The sequence below is a fragment of the Solanum lycopersicum genome, chromosome 9 (genome assembly GCF_036512215.1).
Source record: "Solanum lycopersicum chromosome 9, SLM_r2.1".
Taxonomy (NCBI): Eukaryota; Viridiplantae; Streptophyta; class Magnoliopsida; order Solanales; family Solanaceae; genus Solanum; species Solanum lycopersicum.
The window spans coordinates 60,289,486-60,307,091 of NC_090808.1; the positions used below are offsets into that span (position 1 = coordinate 60,289,486).

Sequence of the window (17,606 nt, forward strand, 5' to 3'; positions counted from 1 at the left end):
AGATTGATACGCAATATGACCAAACCATTTGAAATGAGGGATCAAAGGTGCATTCCATATATATCAATCTTCTCATTTAGTATTACTTATATGTACTATGTATTTTTCATTAGCGGAGCTAGAAACTTGACGAAGAATATATAAATTTTTCTCTTAGTTATGTTAAGAGTGTATAAATTTAAATATACATCATATTAACTAACACTTTACATATGTATATTATATAATTTTCTAACTAAAATATATACCGAAACACCTTTCGACTAAGATGGCTACGCCCTTACTAATAAAAAATATGATTATATTGAGGGATCAAACGTGCATTGTATGAACACATTGTAGTGAATTTCATTAATATATCAAAGGTGCATTGTATGAACACAATAAAACAATAAATTACATTGAAAGATCAAAAGTACACTTATTATGTGAATACGTTGAACTATGAATATAATTGCACTCAATATCTTTGTGCTTCAAATGGTCAAATGTTTTAATTATTTTTTCCATTTTAAGCCTTAAATGCATCATAAATGATATTAAAAAGAGTTGTAAAAAGTAACAAAAGTATTTCCATTTAATATTTTTGTAAATAATTTATTATGAGATACATTTAATCAATAAAATATCAAGTTGATGCTAACAATTCGTAAAATTATAATTTAATAGACAATTATTCTATAATTATGCTATATTAAACAAAATAGTTATGGTGCACACAATTGTCCGGAGACATGATTAATTATAATAATTAAAAATAATTTAAAGTTGGTGAACTAATTCAATCATGAAATGAATAGTTGAACTACCAATTATTTTATAGCGATTAAATTGGAATATATATAAAGGTAATGGCATTTCGTTATTTAACTCATTCTCGGAGGGTAATTCTGTAATAGTAAGACCGGACGTGTGAAGTAAATTTAAATAGGGCTAATGGGTATTTGGAATCCGCAGATTCTATTAACGTTTCAAAAAGATCAGTGGCTGAAGTTCCAATGGAGTTGTGATAAACGAAGAGCAGCACAAGCTCCCAATACCAAATTTAGTACTACTGACCAATTATAAAGAGTAAATATAGAAGATTAGGGTTTTAAGATCTCTAACAAAATTGCACTGGGAAGAATCTGGTTCTTCAATTTTCTGGGATTTATCAGGTAAATCTTGTGTTTTTAGTTTTGTTGATTACTGAATTTCATCATGGGTTTTTGGTTTTAGTTTATGGGTTGATTGTATTTTTTGTGATGGCTTATTAGTTTTTTCGATTTTTGTTGTTTTGTACTGATAGATCTGAAGAAACTGAAGAGTGGAAGTGGTAATCGTTGATAAGTGTATGTTCAAGGGAGGATTGTTTGGATTTACTGAACTGTTGTTTGATGTGGTTTTGGAGAAGATAAGATCTGCGATTTGATTCTTTTTGTACTTGATTGATAGATCTTCAGTTTTTTTGGGAGTTGAATCAGTTATTGTTTAATTTAGAAATGGAGACACTTGTTGTTGTTTCTCAGCATAAGAATCACTACTATGATAGAACTAGGGGTCAAGCTCCTATTCGATTTGGATCCTTTGGGTCACCTCCTTCTGTAGGGTTCAAAGAGATAAATTGCCGGAATTTTGAATCAAGTGCCGGTATACTTCCTACCCCGTTAAAGGCCTATTCTACACCAGTCACTAAAAAGGGTTATTCATCCTCGTTTCGTTCCAAAACACCTTCACCCCCATCATCTATCCAGGGTAAATCTCACTCTGAAGGTCAAAAGAAGTCGAAAAAATCAGTCCATAGTAGTGCAGTTTCAATACCTATTGACATCAAAGGGGGTGGTGATTCGAGAAAGGAGGGGTCTTTGAATGATGAGTTTGCTTATTCTGAACTTTGGGCTGGTCCAGCTTACTCAAACTCACCTCCACCTAGCTCTTTGCCCATCCCCAAATTTTCTGTTAAGCCTAAAAGGACAGTTTCCCTTGACCTGCCTACTACTTCACCCTTTGGCATTGATTTGCCTCCCTTTGCTAAATCTGCACCTGCATCCCCGACCCGGGAGCGCAGCCCATCTCCAGGAGTTTTATCTGACAGTACTGACTCTGCAACACAGACTCTCCGACGCATTCTCAATCTTGAAATTATGGATTGAGGGATGTTTGGTGAGGGGCTGGTAAAGAATGAATAAGGCAGTTACCTAGTTTGCAAGTATCTTTAGTAGATTGTGTATAGGTTAATAAATCAGTCTTTAGTTTGATTGGTGACAGTTGGTTAGGTTTTGTTGTGGTGGTGAGCAGCTTTGTTTCGATGGTGGAAGGGCTACAATAGTTGTGACAATGTGTTGGTTAAGGTTATGAATCAATGGTGGGTAGATCAACATTTCCAGGTAGATTTGAAGTTGATTAGTTTTATGTGCAGACGTGGTTAAATGTGCAGACGTGGTTAAATTTAGTAGTGGTACAACAACATGGAGTTATGTTGTAGTGGAGGTCAATGGACAGAAGAAACTATTGCAGTATTTGTTATAATGGCAGATCTTTGCCGAGTCCGCAGGATTGGTTGCTCAATGATCTTTGATGCTCTTCCAGATCATCACATTACCTGTGATGTTCAGTTCTCAGTTCTTGATTATACTCTTTTTAATAGGTTGTTTTCCTTTTTTCTCTCTACATAGTCAGTTAGCTTGTGTGTTTGTCAAACATATTGTACATATACTAGAGCTCTGATTAGATTAGGTGGATAGCTATCTTTCAGACTTTTTTTTATACACTGACCAGATTCTTGGCCCTCTGCTCTCGAATTTAGGATCCTTCTTTGCAATTCAATATCCAATCCTCTACTGTATAGAGTATTAGGTACCCCTTACTCCTTACAAACTCGATGCCTGAATTGGCTGGTCAGCATTCATTTCTTCTGTGTTCTTGTTTTTTTATTTTCGTTAAACCTTGAATAGGATTTAACTCATACTTCCCTCTTCTTAAAGTTGTTTTCCCCTTCACCATTTTCTGTTTTTTTGGAATGAAAATTGGTAAAGTGGGACGTAAAAGTTAGTTACATCCTTTTCTACTCCTGCTCTTAGGTAAGTTGCCTACTGAGTATTCCTCCAATGAGTCTTACTAGTTCTCCTTAGTGTTTGTTCCTCTCCTTTCTCTGCTAAAAGTTTCATTTGCCTCTGGAAATTGTTGATCGTACCTGGCTGTTGATAAGGTAAGCCATTTTTTTATGAAGAGACTTTCTTGTTTTTTTAGTCTTACTCTTGCCGTGTGTCCTTATTTGTAAATTATGTTTGCTGTTTTATTGTGTACAGGACCTTGTTTGGAGTCTGAAGAAGACTGTTGAAGAGGCTGTTCTCCATGTTTTCTAGTTGGTAGCATTCTGTCTCATTTCGTTGTGTCGTATTACTTGCAAAACTGGTACTATGCCATGGTTTTCTAGTTATGTTTTGATCTTTGTTCTGTTAAGTCTACTTTGCGAATGTTATGGTTACAAGGTTAGACTTGGTAATATAGACAGTGGTAGTTGCTTTTGTTATTTGCTTTCCCAGATTGTACCATTTCATGGTGTAGTTTATGCTATGTTTTTTTCAATTGAATTGAAATTGTTATCTTTGATTTTGGGAAGATAGTTCATAACAGCCTGTTAGAGCTAGTGCATGAGCACCTGGAAGCTCATTGAATGGTTGTTACTGGCTGACATACTGCTACCTATTAGCATTGGACACTATCCATTTCTTCATTATACTCTTGTTAGTACCACCAAGTATCTTTGTCACAAATGGTCATCCACCTCTCTTCATTACAATTGTCACCCTAACTCCTCCCATCTTTGTAGCTGTTGTCTCTTCTACTACCAAAATGTCAACCACTACAATTGCCACTGTCAATTTCTACATCGAACAAACTCCGTTATCATAACACATTCTTTGATAAACCACCACTAGTATGGTCACTCTCTTCATCATATTAGCATTGTTGCCAACTATCACAAGCACATTAATCACAACACCTTCTTAAGCAATCTCCATCAACACTATTAATTACTAAAATCAGTCGAGCACCGTTACGAATATGACAGTCACCACAACACCAATCATCATAACCAGCCACTAATAATAACTACTACTTTTACCACAATCACTGTAAACGTCTCCGCCATTACTAGCAAGCATAACTGTTCCATTTTAATTTTTGTCAATTAATGTTTTTATCTTATTAATTTCTCTAAATGTTTACATTATCAATAATTCATACATTAAAAGACGATCAGTTTTAGTCATTTAATATTCCGATTTAAAAATTAAATAGAGTGATCTTCACAACAACAAACATGACCAAAAGTAACACAAATACAAAGTAAAGTAGAGCGACAAATCAAGAAACATATATAAACAATATCAAAAATGCTTAAAAGATAAAAAAAATTCTAACTTCACAGCAACAACGATCGTGACGACTTGTAAAAGAATAAGCCATAGCATTTGTTATGCATATTGTTAAATGTTGTTTCCAAGTAACTGACCTTTCTTTGTAACCACACTAATAATTTTTTGAATAAATTAGAACACACAACTTGTGTTAATATTCAAATTCCATTTAGCTAGGCTGTCATGTCACCCCATAAATATACAGTAGGCATTTTGCATGATCAACTTGGTAATGCCATATTTATCCTAAAGCTATTAATTAGCTAACTTTTTAAAACCTGGTCGGGATCTTTTTCGGCGAATTGACATCTGAAATGACGTTAATTAATTAATTAAATATTTTGGTTTTTGGGTTAAAAGAAGCATCATGATTTGATGTGAGAGAAATTGGATTAGTATAATGGACACGTCAAAAAGATGAAAAATACAAAATGATATTGTCTTACATCATCTACCACCCAACTATTTTTTCTTTCTTCTTTTTAATAGGAGAGTAGATATCATGTATTCTTTTCTACCTTATCCAAAATCTTCAATCTCATTGTTGACCAGGTTTATTGGACCAACTTTTTTTTTTTTTTATAATATAGTTAAGTGAAAAAAAAGATGTGTGACTTGATCAAACTAATCACTAAATGATGATTCGAAGAAGAATAGTATTGAAATATTCTAAGTAGTGTCCAATTTAGAAATTTTGCCAAAGTTCAAAGAGGAAGAAAAATAGCAACTAAAATAGAAAGTAGCGCAAAACCTATGACAAAGGAACAAGCGGAATTGAATAGTGTGACAGTCAAAACTCAATAAACAACAGATGATGATAGATATCAAAAGAGAGAAATACAATAATAATACGGCTAATGCAACGACAAACACTAACATGCATAACCCTAGAAAAGCAATACAACACTCCATTATCTACTGACGTTCTATCCTAATATTCGCCATTCCCATCTTATCTTTAAGTTTTTGTGGTAATTTTGTTTTTATCACACAATACTCCAAAATGAAAGTTTCCACTTCATTCACGCCACATCAATTCGATGTGTAATATATCGTTATCAATGCCCCCATTTTCCCTTTGATTATAGATCCAAGTTACTTGAAACTACATCTTGTATGGATATATCTTATGTAAAGTCTCACTTATATGTCAAATCACTGAATTTGCACCCTAATTGATTCTTTGTTTTGGTCCTGCTTAATCCAAACCCTTGAGATCGCAGAGTTTCTCCCTACAGTAACTCTATTGGTATCTCATTAATCAATAATATAGCATTAACTCTATTGCGTATCTCAATAATCAATAATACACTATCCTCAAATAACATACACCAAGACACGTTATCTTGAAAAGACCATATTAATTCATTCATCACCAAAACAATAAGAACGAGCTAAGAGTTACTCCCTAGTGCAACCTCATCTCTACTGAAAAGTGGTCCGAGTTTCCTCACACAATTGTAACCCATGTTTTATCTTTGCAATACATCATTTAATCGCCTTAATGTAACATTTTTAGCCTTCAAACATCTCTTGAGGACTTCCCTCGGAACTTTGTTATATGGGTCAATAAACACTATATGTAAGTTCTTATTCCTTATTCGATATTTTTTCACTAGTCTCTCACAATATGGTTTACTTTTATAGTCGATTGCCTCAATATAAATTCAACATGGTTCTCGAAAATGGATACAAGTACAACCCTCCTCACCCTCAATATAATTTCACCTCTTTCTCCCAAAATTTTATAGTATGATGATTTAATAATTAGATACTCAAGTAATTGTTATTATTTTGAATATCACCTTTATTCTTGTAGGAAAGAACTATTCACCCTACATTTATTCTTCGATCATTTTACTCATTTGAATGCATATTATTAATTAATTATATGACATTTTTAGTTTGTATTCACCATATAAGAAATTCATTTATACATAAGAGATAAATGCGTTTTCTCTTATTAAATTCTACCTTTTAATATAATTTCATGATTGTTTGAAAATTTAACTATCTAAACAAAATAAAAAAATTTATATTACTCTACTACTCAAACTAGAGAGCTAGTAAAAAAATTACTCCCTTTGTCTCGCAGTAACAAATTATTTTTTATTTTACACTATATAATCAATTTGATTAATTTATTATTTTTCTTATTAGTGAATATTAATATAATTTATGATGACATAGGGCGTACAAAATGTATAAGTACTCCAAAGTGGATGAGAGCAAGAATACAAAGGAGTAATAAAATATTTAATAAATTCTTTGAAAAGATAAATTCTAGGAGTTTTAATTTTGTTTAAGCTTTCAAAGAGAAATTATGAGAACATTAAGTACGATAATGATACTAATTAATTTAATTAGTGATCAAGTAATTTGAAACAAATATAAGGTGATTAGCTAATATGAGACAGAAAGAGTACTTATTAATATTTATTTACTAAATTAATTCTAAACTTAAAGTTCATATATTCTAAATCTATCCAGAAAGTACTATGTGTAAAGGAACTCAATAAATGTGTTAGTGTGCCTTAGTTAGTTGGGTGATTAGTTGATTAGTTAAATCATTAATTAATTTTGTTAGATAGTTAGTTAGAGTTAGTTAGCACAGTTAGTAGTGTGTATAAATACATGTGCAGTGTACTCATTCTTCCTTCTTCTTAACAATAATGAAAAGATATTTTCTTCCTCTCTCACATTGTACATGTTGCTGATTACAAATCTTCAACATCTTCACATGGTATCAGAGCCTTAACAATGCAGATCGAGAGGATTTATTCCACATGAAGTGAGGAATTCAAGCAATTTTATCCATCTCTTTCGTAGATTTTTTTTTCTTTTTCTTCTTGCTGCTTGATTTCATGGAGAATTTAGGAAATCTGGCACAAAATGCTTCAGAGAATACTTCTACAAATGTTACTGTTATCACACCATCTATCGATTATCATCATCCCCTGTTTCTATATCCCTCCGATGCTCCTGGTTCATTGTCTGTTGGGATTATGTTAAGTGGATCTGATAACTATAACTTGTGGAGCAGAGCTATGAAGATTGCTTTACTAGGTAGAAATAAACTCGGTTTCATTGATGGATCAGTAAATCGAAGTCAGTTCACTGGAGATTTGGCTCGTTTGTGGGATCGATGTAACGCAATTGTTGTTTCGTGGATCATGTGCAATGTAAGTAAAGATCTCTTGAGTGGTGTTTTGTTTTGTTCAAACAGTTACTCGATCTGGGAGGATTTGAGAGAAAGATTTGATAAAATAAACAGCTCAAGAACTTTTCAATTGCACAAAGAAATCTTCACTCTAGTTCAGGGTACTTCATCTGTGTCTGTCTATTATTCTAAGTTGAAGGATTTATGGGATGAGTATGATTCAATCATGCTACCACCTTCATGTGATTGTCCTAAATCTAGAGAATTTAGTGAACATTTACAATATCACAGGGTTTTGCAATTTTTGATGGGTCTAAGTGACAGTTATAGCCAAGCTAGAAGTCAAATTCTGATGATGCCTCAAGTTCCTAATGTTAATCAAGTGTATGCAATGGTGAATCAAGATGAATGTCAAAGGATTGTAGCAGGAACTAGTAAGATGATGCTGGATTATCCCACACCCACAGCTATGTACTCTAAGACGGGGGATGACACAAGTAGACAGAAAAGAGGACACATCTTCTGTGATTATTGTAATATGAAGGGACATACTAGAAGAGAATGCAACAAACTGAAGAAATGTGAATATTGTCACAAAACAGGACACATGAAGGAAAAATGTTTTCAGCTCATTGGGTATCCTACTGATTATAAAGGGAAGAGACAAGCTAATATGGCTGTTGCTGGTTCTTTGACAGGTAGTAGTACTGGTTTGGCTGATCCTAATTTTGCAGGTTCTCAAAGGATGCAACACTCAAGTCAACAAATGATGCCTCAGTGTTGCCACAATGCTGTCCAGTCTAGATATGATCCTCATTATTGTGTACAACATCAGTCACATCTGCTACCACAACAATTTGTATCATCTAGTCATATAGATGCTTGTGCTGGCAGAAATGGTGTTGCCAATAGCAGTGTGAATTTGACAGGTACAAACCATTTATTTTCTCATGAAAGTAATCATGTGAAGTGGATAGTAGACACTGGTGCCACTAACCATATGATAGGTGATCATAGACATTTGATGAGTGGAGGATTGTTAGAATATGCAGGACAAGTAAATGGAGGGCAAGTACAATTACCCACAGGAGACTCAGCAAGAGTTTCACATGTTGGAAATTGCAACTTGGGAGGAGGTGATATTCTTACTAATGTTTTATGTGTGCCAACTTTCAAGATCAATCTCATGTCAGTCTCAAAAATGACAAGAGACTTGAATTGTTGTGCTACATTTTATCCAACCTATTGTGTGTTACAGGATCTCTCATCTGGGAGGGTGAGGGCGACTGGTAAGAAAGAGGATGGCCTCTACACTTTGTATTCATTGATAGAAGATAAACAAACTGATGGTGATAAGTGTTTTTCATCAAGTAAAAAAGTAGATACACTTACTTGGCATCAAAGAATGTGTCATGTCCCATTAAATGTTCTTAAGAGGATACCTATGTTTCATGATATTAGTAAGACAAAACCTTTTACTTTGAGTAACTGTGAAATATGTCCACTTGCTAGACAATCTCGATTATCCTTTCCACAAAGTATAAGCAGATCTACTGCTATATTTCAATTGTTACATGTTGATGTTTGGGGACCATATAAATGTAATACTTTTGATGGAATGAGATTTTTCTTAACCATTGTTGATGATTATTCAAGATGGACATGGGTGTTTTTGATGAGACTCAAATCAGATGTTTTCATGCTACTTAAAAACTTCTTGATTGAGGTAGGAACACAGTTTGGAAAGAAGGTTCAAAGGATAAGGTCAGATAATGATGGTGAGTTCTTTAGTCATGATTGCAGCAAGTTACTACAAAGTTATGGTATACTGCATGAGAGTTCTTGTCCTTACACACCACAACAGAATGGTGTTGTTGAGAGGAAGCATAGACATATTCTTGAAACTGCAAGGGCTATAAAGTTCCAAGCTAATTTGCCAAATGGTTTTTGGGGATTATGTATAGAATCAGCTGTGTATGTGTTGAATAGAATACCCTCTACTGTATTGAGTGGAAAGTCATCTTTTGAGTTGTTGTATAACAAATCTCCATCTTTAACACACCTAAGGGTTATAGGGTGTTTATGTTTTGCAACAAATCTTACTCAAAAGGACAAGTTCAGTCCAAGAGCAGTGAAAGTTGTGTTGATTGGTTACAGTGCTCTTCAAAAAGGATACAAGCTATATGATCTAGACAGTAAGACCTTCTTTGTTAGTAGAGATGTGGTGTTCATGGAATCTATATTTCCATTTAAGGGCAGTGAAGAAGATTCACACACTCACAATATGAATCATCATCATTTCTCTTATGATGACCTGATCATATGTCCTTCTGACAATGTTGAAGCCTTGCCCTCTGATAATGTAGTAGTACCTAATGAACATATTGAAGTATTACCTTCAGCTGTTGCAGTTCCAGTAGATACTGGTGAAGTGAGGAAATCTACAAGGGGTTCCAAACCTCCTATATGGCACAAGGATTATGTGATCAAGACAGGATCTAGTTCTTGTACTTATTCTATTGGTGATAATATAGATTATACTGGTGTTTCTCCAAGATATCAAAGTTTCCTCTCACATTTTTCAGCTGACACTGAACCTCATAATTACACTCATGCTGCAACTGATGATAGATGGGTGAATGCTATGAAAGCTGAAATCCAAGCACTAGAAGACAATAAGACTTGGGAAATAGTTATGCTTCCTAAAGGAAAGAAGGCAATAGGATGTCGATGGGTGTACAAAATCAAATACAAGGCAGATGGGACTGTTGAAAGATTTAAGGCACGATTGGTGGCTAAAGGGTACAACCAAAAAGAGGGATTAGATTATCAAGAGACCTTTTCACCTGTGGTCAAGATGACCACAGTGAGAGCTGTAATCTCAATAGCAGCAATTAAAAGATGGAAGTTATATCAGATGGATGTTTACAATGCCTTCCTGCAGGGAGATCTATATGAAGAAGTGTATATGACCATCCCAGAAGGCTTTTCTAAGCCAAGAAGAAAGGCTGGTCAAGTGTGTAAACTTCTAAAATCTTTATATGGATTGAAACAAGCATCGAGACAATGGAATATTAAGCTCTCTACTGCTTTAACTTCAGCTGGCTTTCAACAAAGTACTGGTGATTATTCTTTATTTACAAAGAAAGAAGGTGAGAAGATAGTCATAATTCTAGTATATGTGGATGATTTACTACTGACAGGCAATGATGGATTTATGATACAACACACTAAAGATGTGCTACAAACAACTTTCAAGATTAAGGACTTGGGAGAGTTGAAGTACTTTCTAGGAATTGAATTTGCTAGAAGTGAAGCAGGAATATTGATGCATCAGAGAAAATATGCATTAGAGCTAGTGGCAGATATGGGACTTGCTGGAGCTAAACCTGTTACAACTCCCATGGACCAAAATCAGAAACTTACGACAACTGAATTTGATCAATATGTCCCATCATCACATGAGGATCCAGGACTAACAGACCATACAAGTTATCAAAAACTTATTGGAAGACTATTATATCTTACAACAACAAGACCAGACATTGCATTTGCTGTGCAAACTCTAAGTCAGTTTATGCATTCTCCTAAAAAATCTCATATGGAGGCAGCCATGAGATTGGTGAGATATGTGAAGAATGCTCCAGGTCTTGGGATATTAATGTCATCTGGTGGTGATAATCTAATGAAGGTATATTGTGATGCTGATTGGGGAGCCTGTGTTAATAGCAGAAAGTCTATTACAGGCTATGTATTGCAGTATGGGAATTCACCTATTTCCTGGAAGTCGAAGAAACAAGCTACTGTGCCTCGTAGTTCAGCAGAAGCTGAGTACAGGGCTATGGCATCTGCAGTCGTAGAAGTGGTATGGATGACTAGCCTGTTCAAAGAATTAGGTGTAGATATTAAGGTTCCAATTACCTTATTTTCAGATAGTAAATCAGCTCTTCAAATTGCTGCTAATCCAGTCTTTCACGAACGAACTAAACATATAGACATCGATTGTCATTTCACAAGAGAAAAAATCCAAGCAGGTCTTATTATCACTGCTCATCTGCCCTCTGAAGAACAGACTGCTGACTTGTTTACAAAAGGACTTGGTAGACAGTTACATTCTTATTTGATATCCAAGCTAGGAATGAAAAATATTTTCATATCATCTAGCTTGAGGGGGAGTGTAAAGGAACTCAATAAATGTGTTAGTGTGCCTTAGTTAGTTGGGTGATTAGTTGATTAGTTAAATCATTAATTAAGTTTGTTAGATAGTTAGTTAGAGTTAGTTAGCACAGTTAGTAGTGTGTATAAATACATGTGCAGTGTACTCATTCTTCCTTCTTCTTAACAATAATGAAAAGATATTTTCTTCCTCTCTCACATTGTACATGTTGCTGATTACAAATCTTCCACATCTTCACACTATGAGCTATAAATTTTCTAATGTCAATATAATTAAAAAATATATATTAATAAGTGTTAGGTCAAAATTTATATATTTTTTTTTACTCTTTAAAGAAAAATGTGCGAAAATCAGAGGAAACAATCCAAAAAAAAAAGAAAAAAAAGAGACATAAATTAATAGGAATCTTAGGTCATTAAACTACAAATTATAGTATGATCTCATTATAAAATTAGTCGAAGCATAATGGATTAGTGTTCTCGTATATATGCATACACAAATATAACTTTTCAAATTAGTTTCAAAACTTTGCATATCACCTACTTCATAGTAATTAAAATTTGATGATCCATATTCCATTGAAAACTTCTCTAATTTTTAAAAGTAAATATACTAATTAAAAGATATTTGGTAGTTTAACCCAAACCATATTTAAAATATCACCTTATATATAGATTACACAATAACTTGATTAAATCCTCAAGATATAAAATGAGTATATACTAATTTATACTTTAATTACTTATCCGTAGATATAAAACAATATTAAGAGGCCATAGGTTATTCTCAAAATTAAAATGTGTAACTATTTTTTTCTAAATAAGTTTAGAGGGTAAACATGTCTTATCCTGTAATAATTACAACACGTCCAGATATGTTAACGTTACTAAAATCAACAAGCAATGAGTGATTGAAACAAAAATAATAGAGAGTCGCCATTTAAATTCGTTCAAGCCTATAGTCAATATTTTTTTAGACAGGGAAAAGGATAAATATATCTTGAATTATTATAATAGTATATATATACTGTTTGTTATATTTTTTGAGACATTATTATTTTTGTTGTCTAATAACTAGAGCACATAGACCCTTTACTCTAACAAAAGATTAAATAAGGGCACATAGTGTAATCTTATCTATTGATTTAATATTTAATTAATATCGAATCGATAAATAAAATTATGACATTTGCATGCCTATTTTATAAATGATATATATATTTTACTTTTTGAATGACGAAAACACCTATATATCAAAAGTATAACAAATATTATCTACATGTCATTCATAATAATTTAAAATTATATTTATCCTTTTTATCTCCTTGAGTCGAATATAAATATGGAAAAGTCTTACTAGTCCAAAAATAAATATGGAAAAGTCTTACTAGTCCAAAAATCATCATTCAAAGTAAAAAGGAAAATTCTCTTTAATTAATCATTAATTTTTATTTCTCTCTTTTAATTCATAAATGTATCGAAATGTCTCTTATTATCATAGTTTTAAATATGTTAGATAAAAAAACTAAAGTTAAAAAATTATTAAAAACATAATTAAAATTATTTTTTTCTATAAAAACAAACTAATTAAAAAAATTAATCATTTAGATTGCTACTAAAATAAAAACAACAATCAAATGAGAGGCAGTTGTAGAGTTGTGACACAAATGAATCTAGTATTTTTCACACAAACCCTAAAATCGTGTACATAAATCTATTAAAAATTACAAATATACAAACCTATAATTTAGAAAAAGTCTAAAGATAGAATATTAACTGGGAAACTTAGATATGATTTTTTGATTGAAGATTCATGAATCACAGATGGTATCTTCCCATGACTTTCTTCTTTCTCAATGCTCGAACATCTATCCAATACATTCGTTTTGATATGTTAACTTGCAAAGCATAGACTAATACTTCACAGCAATTCAATGTCGACAAAAAAAAAAAACACTTCATAAACATTTTAAATTATAAAATTTTTATAAACCTTAGATAAATTATACACATTCGTTTTGGGCTTATTCAACATCAGCTTCACATGGGTAACAAATCTTAACGATCAGGCGAATTCTCCAAAACAGAGCAACTTTGAACCACACAATTATCAAATATATGAGTTTTTTTTGGATTAGGACCATGAGTAATCACACATGTATAATCCTCCAAACTCTCCATTTCCCTCAAACTCAATCCACCCTTTGATGAATCTTTATCTTCTTTAACATTCCCAATTCCCAACAATTTAGAATCCTTAGTCTTTATACCAAAATCCTTAAGCTCTGTTCCAAACACAACCATTTTGTTAATGTTCTCTTCATTCTCTATAGGGTCTAGCAGAGCAAGTTTAATACCTTCTAAAGTTGATGAACCCTTTTTATAGGATGAGTTTCTGTCATAGCCAAAAGGGTTACCAAGATTGAAGATTTGTTTGGTATCAAGAATGGATTTTGGGCTAATTTCAGAGTCAAAAACATCAGATAAAGTTCTGGTTAAAAAACCATTGAAGAATTTTGGAGAAGAAGATGAATTTTTGTCAGCCATGGGATTAGGACTCTGTTTGCTGCTCACTGCTCTTCTTGAATTGTTCCTCAGCATCACCATTAACATTTGGTATATAACAATTTTTTTTAATAGTTGAAGATGAATAAGCTAAAGATTATAATAGTGAAAGTGCTAATAATAATAATAATTGAGTGAAAAGAAGAAGAAGAAGATGAGAGTTCAATGATTAATTTGAAGTAGGATATAGAGTAGGGACTTTGATCTATTTGCCCTTTTTAGGAAAGAAGTGAAGAAGCTCTTTCACGCATCTTTGCGAATTGTTCCATCGATATGAGATATAAGATATAATAAATCGCTTTATTATTCGTTTGATTAGAAATAGTAAATAGTTTTAAAGTTATTTGTTTTACTATTTATTTTTTCAATGATAAGATAAATTATCTTATATAAATAATAAAATAATTTATTTCAAATTAATTAATTTCGAAATAATTTTCTTTTCCCTTTAGCATTTTAATGGTCATCTAAGTTTTGTCCTTATCAATGAAAAAATTGAAACGAAAAGCGAAGGGGCATCAAATTAAATTAAAGAAACTTATTGAATTTCTTAGTTTTAAATTAAAATATATTAAAGTTTATTAATTTTATGATTGAAAATTTAAAATTAACAAATTATAAAAAAAAAATACATTCATTACAAAGCAAATTTGGAAAAGAAAAAAGGATAAACAAATTGAAATAAATAAAATACTAAATATCCTTAATAAATTTTTCTAAATCTCAAAATATGTTTCTCAAAAAGAGAATTCCCAACTTCTTGTTCACGTTGTATTCATTGTTCCTTCTTTTTAATAATAGTGATTATTAATATATTTTTGTTTAGGAAAATTTACATACCTTTCGTAAAATGAGAAGTTGATTACTTAGATATACTCTACTTTGTAATATTATGATGCATGTATCTTGGAATATATACTGTCAAAATTAAGTGTAATTTGTTTAAGATGCATTGTATTTAAGTGGATTCACATGTATTAAGACCCATAACAATTTCTACTCATGATACCAAATATATGTGAATCATATCAAATACATATAAATACATATATTTAATTTATATTAATTACTACCTAGTATATTTCACATGTATCTAACATTAACATGACTAACTCACTCTTTTGCCTTTCATCTCGCTCATTATATATATAATGCTCTTTATTAGTGATAATATACATATTATTTTTATACATATAAATAATACTAATATATGATAGTGAATAAATATGTCTAGTTACGTGAACACATCAACCATTTTATAACACAGGAATTTTGTTACAATTAGAATCATAATATTTTAAACTTACCGGCTATTTATTATCAAACGATTCAAATAGACTTTACATTATTTCAAATAATACAGCGCTAGTTCTGACCATTTTCTCCAAAAATTAAAATGATGATAATGCAAATGTATTTTTGGTCTTGGTCACACCCAACAATTGAATTTTTTATCTCTCACGCTTCGTTCGACATCTCTTGAGTACACGCACTCACGAGATGAATATATTAGGCGTTAAAAGAAAAAAATTGTTATAACAGTCTAATTTAAGATAAAGTTTCATATCGGTGAAACATTTGAATACAGAGCCGACTCAACAACATTAGATGCAAAGTCATTAAGTATTGTTCTATAATCAATTTATTTTAATAAATCCTTTTCAAATGATAATATAGCTAAGTCATTCAATCTATCTTTGAGACAATGTTGATATTTAAAAAGATCTAATCAATTTTAATTTTGAAAAAAAAATGGTTGAGGCAACGGTTACATAATATGTTAACGTTATTCTATAAATAATATGTGTATTTGAAAAAGAATCAAGTCTTTTTATTTGATTGAGTATTTTCGCTTCTACTTATATTATTTCTCTTTGACACTTTCAATTAAAAAAAAAACAAAAAAAAAAAATACTAAACCATCAATATCTAAATAACTAATATGTGTTAAAGAAAGTTCAAGTTAAAACAATATCTTTTTTTTAAAAGATCATCATCTAGTAATCTCAATATTTTACCTCTAAATAAGAAATCAAAATTACTTCTATATGCTTCAATTGGTTCAAATCTATTTTGAAGTGAAAAAATAGTTTGATCTACTCGACATATATAAGGTAATAAACTCTAAAGATTCTTCAAGCGGCTTGGTGATTTCGTTATCCATATTTTCATCAAATTGTTACTTATAAAAATCAGATTTATATTCATGTCATATACAATTTCTTTAGCAGAAATCATAGCACTAATAGTACATATAATTTTCTTTTTTTTTAAAAAAAAAAAACAATCAATATATATAAGTTATTGTTTTTGTAAAAATGGGGGACCCTCAAAATAAGAGGCCCCAAGTGATGGCTTTAGTGACCTAGGGGTTAAGACGGTGGTTGAGTATATAAATAACTAAACTTTACCTATAAGCAATGTAAAACCGTGCTTATCTAATTATAAAGCGGATAATATTACTAACAAGTAAGACCGTCAAATGGTACCAGAGCAACTCATTTATCGGCCTCTTCAAAGACAAACCTCTACAAAAATTTGAATTTTGTAGCTCGTTGATGTTAAGTGTTTTGCTTTGGTGATTTTTTCTTCCAATATTTTAAAATTTAAAGATCAAACCTGTAATTTTCTTGAAGAAAATAACGACCAATACTCAAGTTAGTCCCTCGTGGTACAAATAAAAGTTGTTTAATGTACATTTGCAATTTAACTCGTAAATAAATTCCTTTGCTTCTAAAAAACCAGAATCTAAAACATACTATAAAACATCAGCTCGCAATTAATGCACTTAATTAGGAGAAAAACAAGAAATCCATCAACTTAAAATCAAATTAATTAACCAACTCCATTGCAAAGAAGAAGAAGAAGAAAAAACATGTATCGAAGATTAGGTTGACAATTAAAGTGTAACATCAATATATATAGTGTTTTTTTCTAATAAAATTATCCTAAGTTAATATCCAAAAATTAAGGACGAAAGGAAAAATCTAAAAATTAAAAAACACTGATAACTGGAAATGACGTTAACAATATATCAAATGCAATGACTTAATCAACTATCTCGAAAAAGTTAGACATCAAAATTAGGTGTAAATTATTTTAGATACACCGTATTCAAATTGTTTCATACGTATTTGTGATATATAACAAATTTCGCTAGTAATTTTTCTATATATTTGATATTTCAAATACATGAAAATCAGATCAAATGTATTAATTATCTGATGTGATTCACGTGTATGTGAAATATATAAAGACTCTCGCTCGTCACATATATCTGGAATACATAAAGACTCTCGCTC

The 17,606-nt window shown here is 31.6% G+C and overlaps 3 protein-coding genes across 4 annotated transcripts; 2 read left to right on the plus strand and 1 right to left on the minus strand.

The window, feature by feature from the left end:
• The first annotated feature begins 560 nt into the window (after nucleotides 1-560).
• On the plus strand, nucleotides 561-14,579 carry LOC101259575 (retrovirus-related Pol polyprotein from transposon RE1). Of its 2 annotated transcripts, none has more exons than XM_069288686.1 (4): nucleotides 561-1,157; nucleotides 1,289-3,187; nucleotides 3,288-8,492; nucleotides 8,616-14,579. In XM_069288686.1, exons 3-4 carry the CDS (start codon nucleotides 7,268-7,270, stop codon nucleotides 11,774-11,776), a joined length of 4,386 nt encoding a protein of 1,461 aa, XP_069144787.1. In that variant the 5' UTR covers nucleotides 561-1,157; nucleotides 1,289-3,187; nucleotides 3,288-7,267; the 3' UTR covers nucleotides 11,777-14,579. The 2 variants fall into 2 exon arrangements, with proteins under 2 accessions (XP_069144787.1, XP_004247177.2); XM_004247129.5 differs by having other exon boundaries at nucleotides 3,288-5,985; nucleotides 7,154-14,579.
• Nucleotides 1,482-2,132, plus strand: LOC138337014 (uncharacterized). Its single transcript, XM_069289608.1, has one exon. It carries the CDS (start codon nucleotides 1,482-1,484, stop codon nucleotides 2,130-2,132), a length of 651 nt encoding a protein of 216 aa, XP_069145709.1.
• Nucleotides 13,798-14,346, minus strand: LOC101260079 (FCS-Like Zinc finger 8). Its single transcript, XM_004247131.5, has one exon. It carries the CDS (start codon nucleotides 14,344-14,346, stop codon nucleotides 13,798-13,800), a length of 549 nt encoding a protein of 182 aa, XP_004247179.2.
• Nucleotides 14,580-17,606: the final 3,027 nt, after the last annotated feature.